Genomic DNA, 24,600 nt, shown 5'->3' on the forward strand with positions numbered 1-24,600 from the left:
TCCCTGTGCTATATGGCTGCTTCCCACTAGCTACCTATTTTACATTTGGTAGTGTATATATGTCCATGCCACTCTCTCACTTCATCCCAGCTTACGCTTCCCCCTCCCCGTGTCCTCAAGTCCATTCCCTACATCTGCGTCTTTATTCCTGTCCTGCCCCTAGGTTTTTCAGAACCATTTTTTTTTTTAAGATTCCACATATATGGATTAGCATACAGTATTTGTTTCTCTCTTTCTGACTTACTTCACTCTGTATGACAGACTATAGGTCCATCCACCTCAATACAAATAACTCACTTTTGTTTCTTTTTATGGCTGAGTAATATTCCATTGTATATACGTGCCACATCTTCTTTATCCATTCATCTGTCAATGGATACTTAGGTGGCTTCCATGTCCTGGCTATTGTAAATAGTGCTGCAATAAACACTGTGGTACATGTCTCTTTTTGAATGATGCTTTTCTCAGGGTATATGCCTAGTAGTGGGATTACTGTGTCATATGGTAGTTCTATTTTTAGTATTTTAAGGAACCTTCATACTGTTCTCCATAGTGACTGTATCAATTTACATTCCCACCAACAGTCCAAGAGGGTTCCCTTTTCTCCACACCCTCTCCAGCATTTATTGTTTGTAGATTTTTTGATGACAGCCATTCTGACCGGTGTGATGTCATACCTCACTGTAGTTTTGATTTGCATTTCTCTAAGGATTAGTGATGTTGAACATCCTTTCATGTGTTTGTTGGCAATCTTCTTTGGTCTTCTTTGGAGAAATGTCTATTTAGGTCTTCTGCCCATTTTTGGATTGGGTTTTTCATTCTTTTGATATTGAGCTGCATGAGCTGCTTATATATTTTGGAGATTAATCCTTTGTCAGTTGCTTCGTTTGCAAATATTTTCAGCCATTCTGAGGGTTGTCTTTTCACCTTGTTTATGGTTGCCTTTGCTGTGCAAAAGCTTTGAAGTTTCATTAGGAGCCGTTTATTTTTGTTTTTATTTCCATTTCTCTAGGAGGTGGGTCAAAAAGGATCCTGCTGTGATTCATGTCATAGAGTGTTTTGCCTATGTTTTCCTCTCAGAGTTTTATAGTGTCTGGCCTTACATTTAGGTCTTTAATCCATTTTGAGTTTACTTTTGTATACAGTGTTAGGGAGTGTTCTAATTTCATGCTTTTACATGTAGCTGTCCAGTCTTCCCAGCACCACTTATTGAAGAGGCTGTGTCTTCTCCACTGTATATTCTTGCCTTCTTTATCAAAGATAAGGTGACCATATGAGTGTGGGTTTATCTCTCGGGTTTCTACCCTGTTCCACTGATCCATACTTCTGTTTTGATGCCAGTACCAAACTGTCTTGATTACTGTAGCTTTGTAGTATAGTCTGAAGTCAGGGAGCCTGATTCCTCCAGCTCTGTTTTTCTTTCTCAAGTTTGCTTTGGCTATTTGGGGTCTTTTATGTTTCCATACAAATTGTGAAATTTTTTGTTCTGGTTCTGTGAAAAATGACATTGGCAGTTTGACAGGGATTGCATTGAATCTGTAGATTGCTTTGGGTAGTAGAGTCATTTTCACAATGTTTATTATTCCAATCGAAGATCATGGTATATCTCTCCATCTGTTTGTATCATCTTTAATTTCTTTCATCAATGTCTTATAGTTTTCTGCATACAGGTCTTTTGGCTCCTTAGGTAGATTTATTCCTAGGCATTTTATTCTTTTTGTTGCACTGGTAAATGGGAGTGTTTCCTTAATTTCTCTTTCAGATTTTCATCATTAGTGTATAGGAATGCAAGAGATTTCTGTGCATTAATTTTGTATCCTGCTACTTTACCAAATTCATTAATTCCAGTAGTTTTCTGGTAGCATCTTTAGGATTCTCTCTATATATAGTGTATCATGTCATCTGCAAACAGTGACAGTTTTTCTTCTTTTCCGATTTGGATTCCTTTTATTTCTTTTTCTTCTCTGCTGTGGCTAAAACTTCCAAAACTATGTCACATAACAGTGGTGACAGTGGGCAACTTTGTCTTGTTCCTGATCTTAGTGGAAATGGTTTCATTTTTTCACCATTGAGAATGATGTTGGCTGTGGGTTTGTCATACATGGCCTTTATTATGTTGAGGTAAGTTCCCACTATGCCTACTTTCTAGAGGGTTTTTATCATAAATGAGTGTAAAAAGCTTTTTCTGCATCTATGAGATTATATGATTTTGATCCTTCAATTTGTTAATGTAGTGTATCACATCAATTGGTCTGTGTATATTGAAGAATCCTTGCATTCCTGGGATAAACCCCACATGATCCTTTTAATGTGCTGTTGGATTCTGTTTGCTAGTATTTTGTTGAGGATTTTTGCATCTATGTTCATCAGTGATATGGGCCTGTAGTTTTCTTTTTTTGTAACATCTTTGTCTGATTTTGATATCAGGGTGATGGTGGCCTCGTAGAATGAGTTTGGGAGTGTTCCTCCCTCTGGTATATTTTGGAAGAGTTTGAGAAGGCTACGTGTTAGCTCTTCTCTAAAAGTTTGATAGAATTAGCCTGTGAAGCCATCTGGTCCTGGGCTTTTGTTTGTTGGAAGATTTTTAATCACAGTTTCAATTTCAGTGCTTGTGATTGGTCTGTTTATATTTTCTATTTCTTCCTGGTTCAGTCTTGGAAGGTTGTGCTTTTCTAAGAATTTGTCCATTTCTTCCAGGTTGTCCATTTTATTGTCACATAGTTGCTTTTAGTAATCTCTCATGATCCTTTGTATTTCTGCAGTGTCAGTTGTTACTTCTCCTTTTTCATTTCTAATTCTGTTGATTTGAGTCTTCTCCCTTTTTTTTTTTTGATGAGTCTGGCTAATGTTTTATCATTTTTGTTTATCTTCTCAAAGAACCAGCTTTTAGTTTTATTGATCTTTGCTATCATTTCCTTCATTTATTTCTGATCTGATCTTTATGATTTCATTCCTTCTGCTAACTTTGGGAGTTTTTCGTTCTTCTTTCTCTAATTGCTTTAGATGTGAACTTAGATAACGTTATCTGAGCTTCTTCTTGTTTCTTGAGGTAGACTTGTATTGCTATAAACTTACGTCTTAGAACTGCTTTTGCTGCATTCCATAGGTTTATGGCCATCGTGTTTTCATTGTTATTTGTTTCCAGGTTGTTTTTTTTTTTTTTTTGCAGTATGCAGGCCTCTCACTGTTGTGGCCTCTCCCGTTGCGGAGCACAGGCTCCGGACGCACAAGCTCAGCGGCCACGGCTCATGGGCTCAGCCGCTCTGTGGCATGTGGGATCTTCCCGGACCAGGGCACGAACCCGTGTCCCCTACATCTGCAGGCGGACTCTCAACCACAGCACCACCAGGGAAGCCCTCTAGGTATTTTTTGATTTCCTCTTTTATTTCTTCAGTGATCTCTTGGTTACTCAGTAGCATAGTATTTAGCCACCATGTGTTTGAATTTTTTACAGTTTTCTTCCTGTAATTGATATCTAGTCTCATAGCACTGTGGTCGGAAAAGATACTTGATACGATTTTCAATTTTCTTAACTTTACCAAGGCTTCATTTATGACCCAAGATATGATCTATCCTGGAGAATGTTTCATGAGCATTTGAGAGGAAAGTGTATTTTGTTGCTTTTGGATGGAATGTCCTATAAACATCAATTAAGTTCATCTTGTTTAATGTATCATTTAAAGCTTGTGTTTCCTTAATTATTTTCATTTTGGATGATCTGTGCATTGGTGAAATTGGGGTGTTAAATCCCCTACTATTATTGTGTTACTGTCGATTTCCTCTTTTATGGCTATTAGCCTTTTGCCTTATGTACTGAGGCGCTCCCATGTTGGATGCATAAATATTTACAATTGTCATATCTTCTTCTTGGATTGATCCCTTGATCATTATGTAGTGTCCTTCTTTGGCTCTTGTAATAGTCTTTATTTTAAAGTCTATTTTGTCTGATATGAGAATTGCAACTCCAGCTTTCTTCTGATTTCCATTTGCATGAAATATCTTTTTCCATCCCCTCACTTTCAGTCTATATGTGTCCCTAGGTCTGAAGTGGGTCTCTAGTAGAAAGCATATATATAGGTCTTGTTTTCGTATCCATTTAGCCAGTCTATGTCTTTCAGTTGGAGCATTTAATCCATTTACATTTAAGGTAATTATCGATATGTATGTTCCTATTACCATTTTCTTAATTGTTTTGGGTTTGTGATTGTAGGTCTTTTCCTTCTCTTGTGTTTCCTGCCTAGAGAAGTTCCTTTAGCATTTGTTGTAAAGCTGGTTTGGTGGTGCTGAATTCTCTTAGCTTTTGCTTGTCTGTAAACGTTTTAATTTCTCCATGGAATCTGAATGAGATCCCTGCTGGGTAGAGTAATCTTGGTTGTAGGTTTTTCCCTTTCATTACTTTAAATATGTCCTGCCACTCCCATGTGGCTTGCAGAGTTTCTGCTGAAAGATCAGCTGTTAACCTTATGGGGATTCCCTTGTATGTTATTTGTTGCTTTTCCCTTCCTGCTTTTAATATGTTTTGTTTTTAATTTTTGATAGTTTGATTAATATGTGTCTTTGCGTGTTTCTCCTTGGATTGATCCTGTTGGGACTCTCTGTGCTTACTGCACTTGATTGACTATTTCCTTTCCCGAAGTTTTCAACTATAATGTCTTCAAATATTTTCTCAGTCCCTTTCTTTTTCTCTTCTTCTTCTAGGACCATATAATTCGAACGTTGGTGCATTTAATGTTGTCCCAGAGGTCTCTGAGACTGTCCTCAATTCTTTTTATTCTTTTTTCTTTATTCTGCTCTGCAGTAGTTATTTGCACTACTTTATCTTCCAGGTCACTTATCTGTTCTTCTGCCTCAGTTATTCTGCTATTGATTCTTTCTAGAGAGTTTTTAATTTCATTTGTTGTGTTATTCATCATTGTTTGTTTGCTCTTTAGTTCTCCTAGGTCCTTGTTAAACGTTTCTTGTATTTCCTCCATTCTATTTCCAAGATTTTGGATCATCTTTACTGTCATTATTCTGAATTCTTTTTCAGGCAGACTATTTCCTCTTCATTTGTTTGGTCTGGTGAGTTTTTACCTTGTTCATCTGCTGCGTATTTCTCTGTCTTCTCATTTTGCTTAACTTATTGTGTTTGGGGTCTTCTTTTCACAGGCTGCAGGTTCGTATTTCCCGTTGCTTTTGGTGTCTGCCCCCAGTGGATAAGGTTGGTTCACTGGGTTGTGTAGGCTCCCTGGGGAAGGCGACTGGTACCTGTGTTCTGGTGGATAAGGCTGGATTTTGTCTTTCTGGTGGGCAGGATCGCGTCCTGTGGTGTGTTTTGGGGTACCTGGAACTTAGTATGATTTTAGGCAGCCTCTCTGCTGATGGGTGGGGCTGTGTTCCTGTCTTGCTAGTTGTTTGGCATGGGGTGTCCAGCACTGGAGCTTGCTCTCAATGTCATTGAGTGGCGCTGGGTCTTAGCGTTGAGATGGAGATCTCTGGGAGAGCTCTCACCAATTGATATTACGTGGGACCAGGAGGTCTCTGGTGGTCCAGTGTCCTGAACTTGGCTCTCCCACCTGAGCTTCAGGCCTGACACTCAGCTGGAGCACCAAGACCCTGTCAGCCACATGGCATCTTGACCCCTAAGAAAGCTGCTCACTGGACGTACCACCCCAGTGGGGATCTGAGGGGCTCGCTGGGAACAGGAAATGACGCCACTGCTCAGCCTCAGGCACCTGAGGGATGACCTGGATGCCTCAGGGGCACCGTCTAGGGCAGGGCAAGAAGAGCTCCCACACCAAGGGACACCCCCCACCCTCTTTTTTTTTATATCTAACATTTACTTTGTGCCAGGTGCTCTGGTAAGCACTTTCCATGCAGCATTTCTTTAAATCCTCACTGTGAGGTAATAATTTATCACTATATTACATAAGAGAACACTTTCCTAGAAAATAAATAAATAATACAGGTAAGATAAGGAATAATAATTACCATTTTGTACAAGAGAAAACTAGGTTTAAGATGTTAAAAATCTTGGCCAGTAACACAAGTAAAATGATAACCTTTAAGAAATTCAATTCTCTTTTGCACAATATATTAAGATATAATGGAATCCACATTTGAATCTATATAGTGAAAACCAAAATATGATTTGCAGCTAGGAAGTGATAAGTAAAGTGAGAAATAAAGTATCATTGACCCTCATTGTTCACTGTGGATAATCTGAAATTATATTTGGAATCTACCACAAACTTGTGACTAAATTTAAGCTACCCAATAGGAGCCACGGCACTTTCTTATAAAGTTAAACAAGCATTTCCATATGACCCAGCAATGACACTCCTAAGTACTTACCCAAATGAAGTGAATACTTACATTCACACAAAAAGCTGTACATGCATGTTTACAGAGGCTTTATTCATAGTTATCAAAAGCTAGAAAATACCCAAATGACTTTCAATCAGTGAATGGATGAGCAAACTGTGGTAACTCCATACAATGGCGTAACACTCAAGAAATGAACTAAGGACACTTGCATGGGCATTAGAAGGAAGCCAATGTAAAAGGCTACATATATAAGATTCCATATGACATTCTGGAGAAGGCAAGCACACCGGGACAGAAAATAGATCCCAGGTTGCAGGGGGCTGGAAGAACTGACTGATTACGAAAGGGTATGACAGAATTTTCAAAGGTAATGGGACTGTTTCTTATCTGCATTGTTGTGGTGGTTATATAACTGTAGGCATTGTCAAAACTCAGAATTGTACCCTAAATAGGGTGAATTTTACTGTATCCCTTAATTTAAAAAAAAAATGATTTTTGGTACAACTATTGCCTTTCTTGTAATCAACAGTAGAGATAATCACTGGTTCATTGTATCTGTTTCCTGTGATTTTTAAAAAATATTGAAAAATTGAAAAGTGACTTAATTAGCTCCCCACACAAAGTCCATTTGTGAACAATGAAGTTTATGATAGTGTATTTAAAAGCATCTTTCAAATTAATGTTTAGATAATTTAGTTAATTAGATCATTTGTCATAGACATCAGTCCTGAAAAATACCTGAAATCCATGCTAACCAACTCAGTTATTCACAAAATTCCCTGTGCACTGAAGACTTAATGGGCTCTTTCCCTGCTGTTAGGCTTCTCCTCCTTGGAGAGAGATTATTTCTGTACAAATTGTGTTGAGTGAGTAAGGAACATAGAAAGTTCTGCCAAACATTCACACGGTATTTCATAACCACCTGCTTTTTCATTATATTAAACTTAGTTTACTTTTTATTAAAGGCTACCTGTATTATTTTCAATAGCTTACCATTTCTAATGGAAATTATCTAAAACAAAAATTTCACCATGTAACCTGTGCTTCCTGAATTAAAATTTATTAATTTGTAATGCTAAGGGGTGGGGGAGAGACTGAGTTGGTCTGCTCCAGCTTTTTTTTTTTTTGGCCAAGCCACGTGGCATGTGGGATCTTAGTTCCCTGACCAGGGGTCAAACCCATGCCCCCTGCAGTGGAAGTATGGAGTCTTAACCACTGGACCACCAGGGAAGTCCCTGCCCCAGCATTTTTTTTTTTTTTTTGCGGTACGCGGGCCTCTCACTGTTGTGGCTTCTCCCATTGAAGAGCCCAGGCTCCGGACGTGCAGGCTCAGCGGCCATGGCTCACGGGCCCAGCCGTTCCGCGGCATGTGGGATCTTCCCGGACCGGGGCACAAACCCGTGTCCCCTGCATAGGCAGGTGGACTCTCAACCACTATGCCACCAGGGAAGCCTCCCAGCATTTTTATTTAAAGGTACCTAGCACATCATCTATCATATAATTGAAAACTTCCATGTATCCATACTAATGGCAAAGTTGGCTTAAATAATTATTTACTAATAAATATATTTTGGCAGTATAATAACAGGACAATTATACCAAGTGAATATTCAAACAGAACGAGGAGTAGGAAAAAATAATTGAAGTACTTCTGACTTTCAGTTATCACACCTAAGGAGTAAAATCCTCAGACTGATTCTCCAATGATATTTAACTGGGGGGCAATCTCCATTTTCATAGAATGAAATCTGAATCTTAACCCATTTTGCACACTTTAGTATTCTAATAAAATCAAACAATTTGGTATTAAACTGATTTCCTCAGTGGCTTTAAAAAGCCACATTTTAATTTAAAAATCCAATCAAATGATGTTTAATTTCCATTTTGTATGTCTGTGAGTCTTAATGAAGTAAGGCCTGTAAGTTCTTGAATACATGCCAGGTAAGTCTTGTTTCTTTTTTTTTTTTAATTTTTGGCCACACCATGCAGCATGTGGGATCTTATTTCCCCAACCAGGAATCGAACCTGTGCCCCCTGCATTGGAAGCACGGAATCTTAACCACTGGACCAGCAGGGAAGTCACTAAATCCTGTTTCTTGAATACTTCGTTCCAAACTAGTTTTATACAGATCTTCAAAGCAAGCTTATTATCCCTGAATCTCTATTCTTTCAAAAAAATTTTTTTAATTTAACATATGTTAAAGTTTAACATATGTTAATGTTTTATATTAATTCTTTGGTTAAATGTTCAGTTAAAGTCCCAACCACACAGTACCGTTAAAGCAGACAGTGACCCCAAACCAGGGTTTCTGGATGGATGACAACACAATCCTAGATTAAACTGTTGCCCATTCTGGGTTTTAACTCAATTCTATTACTCTTCTACTTTGGAAGCCCATGATGAGAAGCTATACATGTTTTTAATGACATGTGGATCGGGATAGTTTGTATATTTTAGGTATGCAGTTTAGGAGAAGAAACCTTGTATCTGACGTGTCATCTCACCTTAATAATTCTCTTCTAGTTAAAAATATTTAATCCTAGAGAATAAAACCACTCCTTCTTAACCTAAATTATGGAATTGATCCTCACCCCAACTTACAGTTTGTCTGACCTTATCTGTACGGATTTCCTGCATCACACCACTCATTTCATCTGTTTACATAAATAGCTTAGCAGTAAACACACTTTTAGGTTGGTGATATTTCAGCATTTCCCCCCATTGTGGTCCACTCTTTAAAATAAAAGCATACTTTTTATCTAATTTTGCTTTTGTACTAATCCTAGGTCATTGATATTACCTAAATTCAAAGCAGGAACAAAGTTAATTGATAAATACGGTGTTTCTTCTTTAATTATGACCTTTTTTTTTTTTGCAGTACGCGGGCCTCTCACTGTTGTGGCCTCTCCCGTTGCGGAGCACAGGCTCCAGATACGCAGGCTCAGTGGCCATGGCTCACAGGCTTAGCCGCTCCGCGGCATGTGGGATCTTCCCGGACCAGGGCACGAACCATGTCCCCTGCATTGGCAGGCGTACTCTCAACCACTGCGCCACCAGGAAAGCCCCTCTCCAAACTTTTTGATGGCACATCCTCTCAGTATGGAATCTGGGCACTGCACTCCCAAATATGTATGTATGCATACACACACGCGTGAATGTATATACGTTAAATACAAGTATGACGGCACTAAAATGCATACTGTAAAACACAAAAATAGAAACTAAAATAGGATGTGGTAAAGATAATATACTGTTTTTGAGAAAACAGTATGATTCAATCTGCTTTGCTTTTTAAAAATGTCTTGGTTAAATATTTCATGATACAGACATTTGAAAGAGTGGATCTAAGTCAATTTACTTCCATACATCGTTTTAATGATTGCCCCAGCTGAGAAAGATTCACTGTTCTAAAGGGAAGAAGTACATCATCAACTGCACTTACTAAATCATGTTATACATTTTTCAATCCTATCTACCAATTATGCAAAGGTTTTCCTTGAAATTCTTCTAGTAAACTTCCACCTTCCCAGATGTCTTGAAAGGTGTTACATTTCTTAATTTTGAAAATATGGTCTAAAGTCTACTAAAACTATTTCCAAAATTTTTAAACAAGGTATAAAAGATCTATATTTAATATATACTACTATATATAAAATAAATAACTAGTAAGAACCTGCTGAATAGCACAGGGAACTCTACTCAATACTCTGTAATGGCCTATATTGGAAAAGAATCTTAAAAAAAAAAAAGAGTGGATATATGTATATGTATAACTGATTCACTTTGCTGTACACCTGAAACTAACACAACATTGTAAATCAAATATACGCCAATAAAAATTAAAACAAAAATATCTGTATTTAAGTTTTTATGTGTGCACAGAAATGAGTTTGTTTTTTTGTTCCTGTTTTTTCAACTTTAAAAAGGAAAAGATACACATATCAATTTTGGTGGTAAAATGACACAGTAATGGAAACATTTCCAAACAATCATTTAAAAAATGCTCTGTCCATAGAGCACTTTCCCTCTGCTGAATGCAGTTACTTTCTCACTGATTCAAATGTCACCTTTACCTGAAAAAGATAGGTTGTGTTTATTTTTGTCAAGTATATCTGTTGGTTAAGAACCTGCTAATTATGTACTGTGCCTACTTCTCTTCACATGAAAGGCTAGTAAATGGGGATCATTTGTGGTTTTTGTTAAAAGAAAAAGATACAATGTCTGACAACTCATTTAAGTACTATGTCATCTATAACTCGCAAATCTCTAGGTGGTACAAAAGATGTTTATGGTCACTTATTACTAAGTATTGCCAGAATTCCACCATCTAAGATAATGTAATCTCAGTCTATTTAACCAGCAATGCCTAAAATGTCACCGGCAGAAAGGAGACAGATGAACCTGTCACTGCTCACCCCTCAGTTTTCCCTCAGAATTCCTCACTTGTACCTGAAACACTAGGTGTATTTGACACATGGACTGAATGAAAGTGCAAGAGTAAGTCTATATATATTTGGAATGTTAAAGTGTTTTTTTTAAACTCCTTAGGCAAAATGTTCTAAGTTCTAGGATCTGCTTCCCACACTGCAATGGTTAATTTTTTTGTACCATGGGGGCACATAACCCTTTATAGACAATTGCTCTGGAGAAGGAAACTTCTGGAAGACAAGTAATATTTATATTCCTAGGTAGTTTTTCACAGGATCTTTCATCTAATAACCCTTCAATCTTCAGGTTATTCCTGAAATTAAGATAAGTCATAACATTGACATAAGTGTACTGTACCAATGTTAAAATTATGACTTTAGAAAGTAGGCAGCACAAACAGTAAATGCATTACAGTAAATTTAAAAGTAAATACATGAAAGTAATTTGAAAAAAATCTCCAGAACAATTTTAAGTTGAATTCTTCCAAAATTTTAATCATATTCTCTAGATCAGTCTAGGTAATATGAAGACTACCTAACCCTATGGTTTGATTCTAAGGATATTATGATAATGAAAATTCCATGATTATATTTTCATCTAAAAGTAACTGTGAATAATATTGGTAAAGAAATATTTCAAAAAGAATGTCATCACCATAATAAAAAGAAAAAAATTCAAATAGGGCTTTCCTGGTGGCGCAGTGGTTGGGAGTCCGCCTGCCGGTGCAGGGGACACGGGTTCGTGCCCCGGTCTGGGAGGATACCGCGTGCCGCGGAGCGGCTGGGCCCGTGAGCCGTGGCCGCTGGGCCTGCGCGTCCGGAGCCTCTGCTCTGCGGCGGGAGGGGCCGCGGCAGTGAGAGGCCCGCGTGCCGCAAAAAAAAAAAAAAAAAATTCAAATAATACAATTTTTTAGCCCTGGATTAGAATAAATGCAATTGAATTATAAGATCCAATCCTAAAGAAACCGTCATCTCAAGCACACCCAGTGGCAGGTAAAATGAAATAGCCATTAAGGAGGCAAAATAGTAATGCATATCAAATGCTAGAAAACTGCACATCACCTAGCTCTGCCACTTTGGGCAAGCTATCCTAAACAATGTATACACATAAAGATGAATGCATATGCTTTGCGATAACCTAGAGAGGTGGGATAGGGAGGGTGGGAGGGAGGCTCAAGAGGGAGGGGATATGGGGGTATATGTATGCATATGGCTGATTCACTTTGTTGTACAACAGAACCTAACACAGTACTGTGAAGCAATTATACTCCAATAAAGACTATTTAAAAAAATAAGAAACAAACTATATATATAAAAAGAAAAAGATGAATGTATAACACCATTTAGAAAAGGAGAAAATTAGAAGCAATCTAATAGTTTAATAAATTAACGTTATAACTTTAGTCCTTCCCCCAAGACAAGGTCAGTTCAAAGTAGAAAGAGGCCACACAATATTTGCTTATTTGCTAATCTGAATGAGTTAATAAAGAAGCTTTACTATGCACTTAAGCACTTTTTGGGGTACTCACTAAAAACATACTAGACCTGAAATTATGGTAATTTCCAGGCCTACTACAGTATTATGTAGTAATATTCCCAATATTGTGTCATAGATACGTATTCATTAGATAAATTACCATCTCAAACCAAAGTGCTAAGTTTCCCATTCTTTTCTTCATTTAAATAATGAATTAAAGTTTTGGTATGCCCAAAACAGTCTATTAGAAAAGAATTTTTACTCTTATCATTTATATATAAATTATTTAATAACTACCCTGGAGTTTGAAATGAGAGATTTTATTCTATTAATATAAACTTTATTATATTTTAAATGTAAGAGTTCATGTTAAAAGATCACTTTATAATTTACACATTTCGCAGTTTATGGTATGCATCAATGTAAGCAAGCATTCATGTTTAGAACAGATAACCTTTGTCAGTTTCACCATAATCACTATTAACCAGGATGGTGTCTAAAAGATCTTGCAAATGAAGTGCAAATAGAAAATGCTAACTATATTAACCCCAGCTGTAGATAGGGAAATTAGTTCCACACCCTATAACTTTTCAAAGGGCTTTTTTTCCTGAGTACCATTGTTATTTTTCTTCTGGTTTCTGAGAAGAGTTTAGGTTTTGATTTTGACACTTTTAATTATTACATCATATACTAATTTGGGATTAACAGCACATTATTTATTAAAATCAAGTTGCTGGTTGTAGACACATTTCTTGCCTCAACATTCACACTGCTTTAGTAGTTTATTACTGAAATATACATAAGTAATTTCCTGCTTGAATATATTTTAGAAATTTTGCATAAACATTGGTTTTTCGAAGTTACACCGTGAACTCAGAAGAATCCTGTGTTAATTTTGGCTTTCACTTCACAGCATGTGTTTAACCACCTGTTGATAGGCAAAAATTAATTTTAAATGGTAGAAAGTGCTAGAATTTGATGTATGATACACGAAGAAAAATTAGGAGCCATTTTAAAACATCTGATTATTTTCCTTTTGCTGTCATAGTTCCCATTTTTAAAAGATGGAAACATACATTTTATCATACTAAGAATTTGTGGCATGTTTTTAAAATTGTAAAAAATATAAAGTTCACCCATAGATTTAAATCAGCTAGACATGTAATGAAGATATCTAATATAGTTCCTGAATCAAAAATAGGATTCAAGCCTGCTTCCCCCGTGGCTAACGATGTAACATCTAGGCAGCTATCCAAGTTGGACACTTCAGAGCTGTCCCTGACACTTCGCACTCCTTCATCCCATCCACACATCCAGTTAATCACCAAGTCCTAACAATTCTACTCCTATATACTTTTCAGTTCCTTATCTCTTCTACATCTTTGTGCCACTGTCTTAATTCAAGAAGCTCATCATCTATTTAGCATCTATTGCAGATGTATTTATTATTGCAGATTGTATTTGCTTTATCAATGTCTTTGCTTTGGTAATCAAAAAATAAAATAAAATAAAATAAAATCTGACAAAAAAAAAAAAAAGAAGCTCATCATCTCTCTCCTGGACCATCTGTTGCCTGTCAAAATGCCACAGCTCCTGCACCTTGCTACACTAGCCCTTCCTCTATAGTGCTATTAAGGTCATTTTTCCAAGATGTATAAAGGACCTCCTGCTTGCCAGTTTAAAAATCCTGAAGAGCTTTCTCCACTGCCAACAGGATAAAGTCCCACCAAGACATGGTTTACACTAACAAAATCTAATGCCATTTATCTTACAAATCCTAACCACTCGACTCCTGTACCCAATCCCAATTCCCAATACTCTAGTTACATCAACTTTCTTGTATTCCAAATGTGTATTGTTCTTTTGGTGGGTTGTTTTTTTTTTTAAAACAGTTGTTAAAGTCGTCGTTGTTCCCTTGATAGGAAATGCCCTTCCTTCTCCACCTGGCAAATCCCGCCCTTCACCCTTAAGATGCAGCGCAGAGCTGGCTCCAGAGTGACATCTTTCAGATTCTCTGGCCTGGGCATGAGTCCCTCCTCTCTGTGAAATCACAGCACTTTGCACACACCTTTGTATATAGTCTTAGGACCTTGCATTATACTTAGTTACTCAAGTGAGGTTACCGAGAGCAAGACCATTGCTAGACACAAAGAAAAACACTTAAATGTTTATGAAATGAATGCCTGGGAAGCCTGGACCAGGAGATAAACCTATCTAACTTTATCAGAAGGAGATTCCATTTGATCTGTTCTCCACTAGAAATTTTATGCAAATATCATGCCCTTCCCCCTTTCTGCCAGTGTTCACAAACAATAGAATAACTTTTGTGAAAATGTATTATACCTATGGGCAATCAAAAGGGATAGTTCTGGATGGCTGAAAAAATGCAGGAAAAGTAGGGAGCCATTGCATATACTTCAAATCATCCTCCTTTACTCTGTCCTCTTGTCATTTCCACCTGGTCAAAATAACTCAATTTTTACTGATGTTAAAATGTATATGCTCCCTGGGAGGCAAAGAGCTCAGTCTTTCACAAAGTCAAACTACTGAATTAGCTAGTGGCTGTTTTACATGATACAGAACTGGTTCTTCTGAAAGAAGAAACAACTATTCTGGTAATTTTCTGTGACAAGAAAGCAGTAACAAACTCTAATACGGAATGGGAGTGCTAATGTGAAAAGAGGAGTCCCAAATATTGTAGCACCAATAGATACCTGAAGGTTGAAGCTAAGTGAGCTTAAACATAAGTATGCCACTCCTTGAGCCCTCAACGTGGCCATGACCTTGAGTTTAGGATGTACTCATCAGTATTAGTCTAGAAGCTGTTAATCATCACAGAAGAGACTTAATGTATACAATGATCAGAAAGCAGAAAAATCAAGGAAGAGCTATATTATTGATCATTTTACAGCAATAATTTTATGTCTATTCCAATTTTTTAGAGAGGGAAAATCAGCTTTACAGAAAATGCTAAACTAAGTTTCAACCCTGAGATCAACTTACTCTTTAAGGAGCTATGCCTTTTTGTAATAAACAGAAAGAATATACCTTTAGTATTACTTTACTTTGGCAAAAAGATGACGACAACAACAACACATACACACACACCTCAGTAAAATTAAAAGTCTGACTCCTGTGCAGTTCTTTGTAATTTCAAAGACTTTTAATGTCTGAGAGTTAAACGAGCAGGTTCAATTTATGGAATAGCTGTTAATGTATTACTGCCATAATTTAACATAACCACCAAAAGATAAAAATCATGGCGGCTAATCCTAAAGTTTCTTTTCTAGAATGCAGTTAGCCCCACAAACAAGCAGACTGGCTTGACTTTGCTCTCTTTTTCTAAAGTGTAAGTTTTATACCACTTCACTCACTAGAGGATGAACAAGGAAAATGTTCTCCCATTTGTCAAGTCAGCTTGGGTACTCTCCCTTATCCATAAATGGCCAGTGGAATCGTAATTCTGCCTTAGTGTCAATCACTGTAGACCTTAAAAGAACTTCCATCACATAATCCAATCCCTGCATATCACCTTTTTCAAGATGTGAGTGAAATTCATTTCCTCCTGCTTAATCTCACAGACTCTGGCATCTCCTATGAGAATGTCATATCTCTTTCACAAAAGCTACTTGCTTTGTATACCTTCCCCTAACATCTAATTGAATTTTTTAAAACAAGCACTCCAAAGTAAATCTGTTTTCCTAACAGAACATGGGGGTTGAAAAGGACTTTAGAAGTCATCTAATTCTTCATACCTGATAGATGAAGCTTTTCTACAGTACCTCTTATAAATGCTTGTCTAATTTCTATTTGAACAACACCAGTGATAGGAAAATAGCTCTTGAATAGACCATTCTACTTTTAAAAAGTCTATTAGGAAATCCATCCTCAACTTTTTATTACACGATCTATAACACTAATACATACTAGTTATTGGTTACTATTGGTATTGGTTACTATTACTATTACTTTACCTAGAACAAGTTTATCCTTCCTACCAAATTGTAATTTGCTTTTTTGAGTATTTTTTATAAGTATAAAATTACTATATGGGCTTCCCTGGTGGCACAGTGGTTAAGAATCCACCTGCCAATGCAGGGGACACGGGTTCGAGCCCTGGTCCGGGAAGATCCCACATGCCGCGGAGCAACTAAGTCCATGCACCACAACTACCGAGCCTGCGCTCTAGAGCCCACGAACCACAACTACTGAGCCTGTGCTCTAGAGCCCGCAAGCCACAACTACTGAAGCCAGCACGCCTAGAGCCCGTGCCCCACAACAAGAGAAGCCACTGCAATGAGAAGCCCACGCACCACAATGAAGAGTAGCCCCAGCTCTCTGCAACTAGAGAAAGCGCACGTACAGCAACTAAGACCCAACGCAGCCAAAAATAAATATATAAATTTTGATAAATAAGTAAATAAATAAAATTACTACGTGGCTTTTGTTAATCATTTAAAATCTATAGAAAAATTATAAAGACAAAAAAAGTGATTCTAAAATCTAGTAATAATGTTTGATGTAATTACCTCTAGTATTTTTCTATGTATTATATAAAATGTAACCTAGTACAGCATACATACAACATGTATATACATTTACATTTCATTGTAAGCATCTTCCTATATATTTTGAGAACATGTTTTTAATATTTGCATAATTTACAATCTCATGAACAGATCATAATTCATTTAGCCATTTTCCTGTTGTTGAACATGTCAGTGTTTTCCCATTTCTTCCCATTCCCACTGGAGCACCTGATGTGATGTGATAAATCATTCACTAGATCACTTAATAACTTACTACTGGTAGATTTCTAAAACTGGAACTGTGAGATCAAAGGACATAAACATCTTTAGCTCTACTGACACATGGAGTAAGTGTGTTCTTCTATTTCCTTGTTTTAATTATTCCCCTTTCAAAGAGTTCCTGTTTCACAGGACATTCTGAGTAGGTAGTTAAGTCAAGTGACCTTGTGTTCCATGGTCACATCTGATGGGACCAAGAGTAAGTGCTGACCAAAGCTTAGCCCATCAGAGTCTAGCTCCAAGGAATCAGTAATTGGAACTTCTGTTTCTGCTAGGCACTGGTACTAAGAACTGGTATAACTGAGATTTGTGGTAGCCATGTTTTTTTTGCCATCCACACAGAGATGCAGAAGGGGCCGGTCTGAAGGACATGGAGTTGTAACTGTCCTGGTTCCAGGCTCCTGTGAGGCCTGGATGAACTTACTGTCCCTTGGCTCCTAGAGACACTTTTTTTATTGTTTCTATATATCCCCCTTTTCTCTTGAGTTATAGTGGGATTCTTTTACTCCTTGCAACAAAATGTTCTCTAATTCAAATAATACATATTACTACATTGTTTCCCAAAAAGTTATATCAATTTACACTGTCATCTGAAGTTACATTGTTATCTGACGTATATAAGGGCGCCAATCCAAAATATAACCATTCAGGAAATTTTTCCCAATGTAATAAAAGAATATTTTATATATTTCTTTGACTGCCAGTTATATAAAACTTTTTTCTCATTTATTAGGCATTTGTGTTTCTTCCTTTTTGAAATATTTGTTCATGTTCCTGGACAACTACTAACTACCTAAAGGCTTCTTAAAGACAGTAGTTATTAATTCTCTTCCTTCATCTCTTTGGAATCTTGTTTCTATACAACTCTGCTACTATGATGTTTAAGTTTCTTATATTTTTTTGACTAGGTTAATGCAATGGCTTTCTAATTGAAACTGAGCTTTTAAGAATATGAGATTGAAGCAGAATAGATCAGGGTTTTAATCATTTAATTACTAGTGAACTTGAAAATAGTATGTATCTAATAGCAAGTTTTATTGTTCAATGAGGATAAATTCCAATTATCTCAAATGCTTGTTAAAGATTAAATGAGATGATAAATGTACTTTGCATTGTCTGACATACAGAAAACACTGAAAGTCGGTATCGCAATTACAGCAGTTGTGTTATAAGTGTATTTAAACTGGCTCGAATTGAACTACATATGCTTTGCAAATATAAAACAGCTGCACAAGAGAGCGCACAAACACAGTTGCAATAGTTTAAGTCGTTCAGGCAACAGTGTTCATGTGCTCTGTTGTAGGAGTGAGACCCAGAGATCATGAACTTGCTGCTCCCTCATACTGCATACAGCATGACCCCGAAATACGAAAGAAATTATTTCGTCTGGTGCCAAAGCAAAGAAGCAGCAATCTATTCCAATCCTGAAAAAAACACACATACTGGATTGGTCTTAACGAGAGAGCTGATCTCCAAAGCTATGCCTTCCTAAGGGAATTCTCAAGGACTTTTTGAACTCTATACAAGTTTTACTTAATGTGCTGACTTTAGAATCTAAATATAAGAATAAGATATAACTTAATTATATTGTGGTGGTAATGATAGAAGAAGAAAAATTCTGGCCTGCTATGGATGAAGATGAAGAGGAGAAAAAGAACAACTCAGGCTGCCTTGGGTGTTGTTCTCTCCAACGTTTCCATCATTTTAACTGACAGTTATCTTTTTAGATGACAAAACTGAAGATCTATTCCTTGAATGTTTAAAACTATTCAAAGGTTCCTCATTCTTTATAGTAAAAATTTCTATGCAAACCAAGGTCTCCATTCTCAAACCCTGCCCTACCTTAGCTCAAATTCTACTCAGCTACCAGCAGTTCCCAGGCCCATCATGCCTCCTTGCTTTTGCTGCCTCAGACTATAATTCCCAGCCCACTTCATCTGTCGTCAATCACCTGTTCCTGTCTCCTACACCCCTCCACTGTGTCACCAATCATACTGAATGCAACTGAATGGTTAACAGATTGTTAGTCGAGCACCATGTGAGTACAGACCATTCTAATCATGTTCTTTATCCAGAACCTAGCAAAGGCAGATGGACATGCAAAAAGTCTTCTTTTGGAGGTGATGAATATGTTTATGGCATAGATTAGGGTGATGGTTTTACAAGTGTATACTTATCTCCAAAGCTCGTCAAGTTATATACATTAAATATGTTCAGCCTTTTGTATGTCAATCATCCCTCAATAAAGTGTTGTTTTCTTTTAATCACTTGTTGAATAAATGAATGTGAGGAGTGAGAGAGTGAATGGAAGAGATCAAAGAAAAATTTATCCTTTAGAGAGAAGGCAAGTAGTACTCCCAGGTTTTCACTGCCAACCGTAGAAATTACACTGTTCATTTATTTGTTTAATTGTGTATTATCTGTCTCCCCCTCTGTTATGTAAGTTCACTAAAGACCCTGCACCCATTGTGTTCCATGCCCTGTCCTCCACACCTGCAACACTGCCCAGCATAGAGTACAGGTTCAATAAATATTTGATAAGTGAATGCAAGGTTAACACTGATAATAGTAACACAGCCGAAGAAGCAATGTCTCAACAGGCAGTAGGGTGGTCCTGAGCAAGGTGAAGCAGATGGGTGGGGTGAGCAGAGCAGAGGGAAGGGAGGCTGGATAAGCAAACACAAGTTGTATGTCTCCAGCAATGTCCACAGAAGAAAGTGCATTAGCTCACAACAGAAATATACTAACCAAGTGACAAGTGTGCCCTAGAATGGAACTGTATTTGTCCTTCAGGCTGTCCTTCCTCAGTGCTCCACCGCTACCTGCTCTGGGCTCCATAATCACCAAGCAACGTCCTGACCATGATTTTACTTCTATAGATACAGATACAAGGGCGAGACCCTGCAAACTAAAAAACACAAACATCTAGTTGGCTTGGCAGTTACATTTTTTAAAAAAGTTTAGGCAGTTATGAAAAATATGTTTCTTATGGCCTTGGTTACTGAGGGAATCATCTTTCAAAGCTGCCCTCCCCCTGGGCACACTGAAAATTGCATCTGTGAGGCTTTAGGGTGATACCCCCAATGTTCTGTGCCTCATCAAGGTAACAATGTAGGAAGTCAGTTGGCTTTACCCACATCTTTGTATTCCTCATGCAATACTGAACATTAGCTGTTTCTGCAACTCAAGTTCTGTGACCCTGGACAAGCTGCTTAATCTTTATGGACCTCAGATTCTTCTCTGACAGATCCTCCCAATCTCTAAATTATGTGAAAATAAACATCTAGCGATGTATAATAGGGATCTAAAAAATCTCTAATAGATTCCATCTGTTTGCCTTATGGAAATACATCTTTATGGAAATAAATCTGGGTTCAGGATCAGGAAACTGGCAAAAATTTTAAAAGAGCACAGGGTTTAAGCAGACAGGGAGGAAGGAAACAACTGCTTACAGGGGAAGTCAGTAACTCAACACCTTTATTACAATAGAACAATTACAGCCCCCACAGAGTAGGCGTTATTTGTAAAAATATGGAATTTTTCTAAGGATAAGGTATTGCTAGATACCCTCATACAACTCTATCGAGCCATCACTGGGCTTAAAGTGGCGACAACTGAATGAGAAAGGTATGAGTGTGTTACACAAAACTGTTCCAAGGATCTGCTGCTGCCTACATAGACCCATTGCCAATTTATAGAAAGTTTGCCTTTTTATTTTACAGAAGCATAGGAGCAGGTATAAAAACAGAAGAAGAAATATCTCAGAAGAAACTGATGATAATCAAATATATGGCACACGCACAGAAAGAAAAATCCTGCCAAATGCAACCACCTTTGAGCCATAGCTTTTGGGTGAGTTTACAACATTCATGTGCACATGGTATATAGGTGTCACACCCTGTAGCTCTACAACTAACACAGCAATGCAAAATTTTTACTGATGCACAAAATTAACTCATTCTAAGCATTTCTTGAAACCATGGCAATATGGAACTGTAGGAGAGGGCAAAAGAAGGCCATTTTTACTACATCTATTTTAAAAAGTCACATTTTTATGCAAACAGCTTCAATACCAGGGACATGTGAACAAAGCAGCATCAGCAATGACAGCATCAACAGGCACTCCTTTCCTTCAAATCCCTAGTGTTCCATTGTCTCAGCGCAAGGGCCAAATGGACCACCATGGCCAAAAATAATGAACGGCAAAAATGGATTATAAATCTGTATCCCAAAAGCAAAAAAGACTCAATTTAGAAGTTAGACAGAATGTAGCAATAACAGGAAGAAAAATGTAATAATTTAACTGCTGTTTATGAGCTCTTTGGTCTACTTATTCAAATCGTTAAGTCAGGCAGCATTCCAGCATAATGTGTCAAAGAAGCAGAAAGACTTGACTGTTTGTCCCGAACTAGTGGTGGGTTGACATGCTGTCTACTCAGACTGTTATGGATTTGAATCATTCCAGGCACTTTATTCAGAGTTTCCAATTTGTCATCTATATAATACTTTTATAAGAAATAACTCTAAATAAGGGTTGCTTTACATATTTACAAACATAAAGCTAAACTTGCCATTTAGTAAAATCTTAAGTTGTACTGAAGGACTGAAAAGTGTCATGCCATCGAAGAGTTTGAAGAGCTGGAAGAAGGGTCACAAAGCACTGAAATCTAGCACCTCCCTCCACCCTCAGAGACAAGGACAGTGGGAACCAGGAAGCAGTGCTTCACAGCTGACCTGACATTCTCAACTTGTTACCACAAGACTGTGGACATGTGGTGGGTCTGACCACTGACAATGTTTGTAAATGGAAGTGAGCACATCACCATGAGCAATAAGAGATACCAGGTCCAAAACCCACACCCCCTCGAGGAAACTAACGTCATGGGACTCACTAGTAGGGATCACAGGTGCTTCAGGGACTGTCCCACTGCCCATTCCTCTTCACCAATTTCAGAAAGTGTAACCCTAAGCTTCTTGTCTTGTCAGTGGCTGACGGAACAAAGTTTTTCAACACATTTTGAACACCCCTGTGGCTTTATTCTTTATTACTCAGAAAAATCAGGCAAGAAACATATTAATAGGAGACTGCTGAGCCCCATCCGTCCTTCGTCACCCACTCCGGACACAGAACATCCAGTCATGGATAAAAATGAGCCGGTGAAGTCTGTAACTGAGCAAGGAGCTGAATTATCCAATGAGGAGCGGAATCTTCTCTCAGTTGCTTATAAAAATGTTGTAGGAGCCCGTAGGTCATCTTGGAGGGTCGTCTCAAGTATTGAGCAAAAGACAGAAGGTGCTGAGAAAAAACAGCAGATGGCTCGAGAATACAGAGAGAAAATTGAGACTGAGATAAGAGATATCTGCAATGATGTGCTGTCTCTTTTGGAAAAGTTCTTGATCCCCGATGCTTCCCAAGCAGAGAGCAAAGTCTTCTATTTGAAAACGAAAGGAGACTACTACCGCTATTTGGCTGAGGTTGCTGCTGATGACAAGAAAGGGATTGTGGATCAATCACGGCAAGCATACCAAGAAGCTTTTGAAATCAGCAAAAGGAAATGCAGCCAACACATCCTATCAGATTGGGTCTGGCCCTTAACTTCTCTGTGTTCTATTATGAGATTCTGAACTCCCCTGAGAAAGCCTGCTCTCTTGCACAAGCAGCATTTGATGAAGCCATTGCTGAACTTGATACTTTAAGCGAAGAGTCATACAAAGACAGCACACTAATAATAATGCAGTTTCCGAGACACAACTTGACATTGTGGACATCGGAAACCCAAGGAGACGAAGCTGAAGAAGGAGAAGGAGGGGAAAATTAAAAGGCCTTCCAACTTTTGTCTGCCTCATTCTAAAATTTACACAGTAGACCATTTGTCACCCATGCTGTCCCACAAATAGTTTTTTGTTTATGATTTATGACAGGTTTATGTTACTTCTATTTGAATTTCTCTATTTCCCATGTGGTTTTTATGTTTAATATTAGGGGAGTAGAGCCAGTTAACATTTAGGGAGTTATCTGTTTTCATCTTGAGGTGGCCAATATGGGGATGTGGAATTTTTATACAAGTTATAAATGTTTGGCATAGTACTTTTGGTACATTGTGGCTTCACAAGGGCCAGTGTTAAAACTGCTTCCATGTCTAAGCAAAGAAAACTACCTCGTATTGCTTTGTCCTGGTGGGGAATAAAAGGGATAATTGGTTCCAGTCACAGGTGTAGCTGTGGGTACTTTTAGGTTTGGAGCACTTACAAGGCTATAGTAGAAATAGATATCCCATGGATATTACATGTTAAACCATGTGTTATCTGTGGAATACTCAGTCTCAATGTGCACACCATTGACTACAGCTACAGAAGTGCTCCTTTAGTTGTGACCCAATTTACTCTGGATAAGGGCAGAAACGGTTCACATTCCATTATTTGTAAAGTTACCTGCTGTTTGCTTTCATTATTTTTGCTACACTCATTTTATTTGTATTTAAATGTTTTAGGCAACCTAAGAACAAATGTACAAGTAAAGATGCAGTAAAAATGAATTGCGTGATATTCATTACTTCACGTATATCAAGCGCAGCAGTAAAACAAAAAACCCATGTATTTAACATTTTTTAGGGTTTTTTTTGCTTTTGTGGGGTTTTTTTGTTTTGTTTTTGTTTTGTGTTTGTGTGTGTGTGTGTGTGTGTGTTTTGATACTTGCCTAACATGCATGTGCTGTAAAAATAGTTAACAGGGAAATAACTTGAGATGATGGCTAGCTTTGTTTAATGTCTTATGAGATTTTCATGAACAATCCAAGCATAATTGTTAAGAACACGTGTATTAAGTTCATGTAAGTGGAATAAAAGTTTTATGAATGGACTTTTCAAAAAAAAAGAAACATATTAATAAACATATTTATAAGTGAAAACAAATGATTAAATGCCTGCCAATACCTATAAAATACTGGGATACATTCTGACATAAATACCCACTTAAAAAAAACACAATCTTATAACTTTAACTTAGTAACAATCAAAATAGTAAAGAAATTCACAAACACTTAGAGAACTTTAGAAGTGTACTGATTTGCCCAGTTCACCTTAACTGCTTGAGTAACCACATCCCAGGCACACAGATGCTCACACACTTCATACCCATTCACTCATAGGCTTTTCAGGTTTCTAAGACACAAGGTAATTAAGGCAACATAAACAGCCTAATGTTCTTAAATTATCTCATTTCCTCCCCAAACTTATATTGCTTATGAACAATTGTTTTATGGGTGAAAATTTCATCTAAATAATACAATATTCACTTAAAATTTTTTACAGATGCTGCCAAGGAAATTTTCAGGCAGATACATATCTATTATTACTGAAAAAGATGCTTTTTTAGAGCCAGTATGCACCTAATCTAATTTTGCATATTAAAAAACTTTAGAATAATAAGAATAATATAATGTATTAATTAGACCAGTAAGCACAAAAGAAAGTAAGAATTTTAGCTACAATAAGTCAACTACAATAAATACCAAGAACCCACAATTAGCAGTCAGGCCTGAAAACCTGTTCTTGAAGTAAGAACATGAGTCCTTGACCAATT

The 24,600-nt window shown here is 37.4% G+C and overlaps 2 protein-coding genes across 6 annotated transcripts in view; one reads left to right on the plus strand and one right to left on the minus strand.

The window, feature by feature from the left end:
* Window positions 1-24,600, minus strand: part of FGD4 (FYVE, RhoGEF and PH domain containing 4) — a 199,941-nt gene that overhangs the window by 90,639 nt on the left and 84,702 nt on the right. The gene's annotated exons all lie outside the window — the stretch shown is intronic.
* LOC307193830 (14-3-3 protein zeta/delta-like) lies at window positions 19,661-24,384 on the plus strand. Its single transcript, XM_079936409.1, is given in 2 exon segments — window positions 19,661-22,564; window positions 22,567-24,384. Coding segments are annotated over 2 exon segments (1,023 nt in total). The 5' UTR covers window positions 19,661-21,813; the 3' UTR covers window positions 22,839-24,384.

Source organism: Stenella coeruleoalba (genome assembly GCF_951394435.1).
Source record: "Stenella coeruleoalba genome assembly, chromosome: 11".
Classification (NCBI taxonomy): Eukaryota; Metazoa; Chordata; class Mammalia; order Artiodactyla; family Delphinidae; genus Stenella; species Stenella coeruleoalba.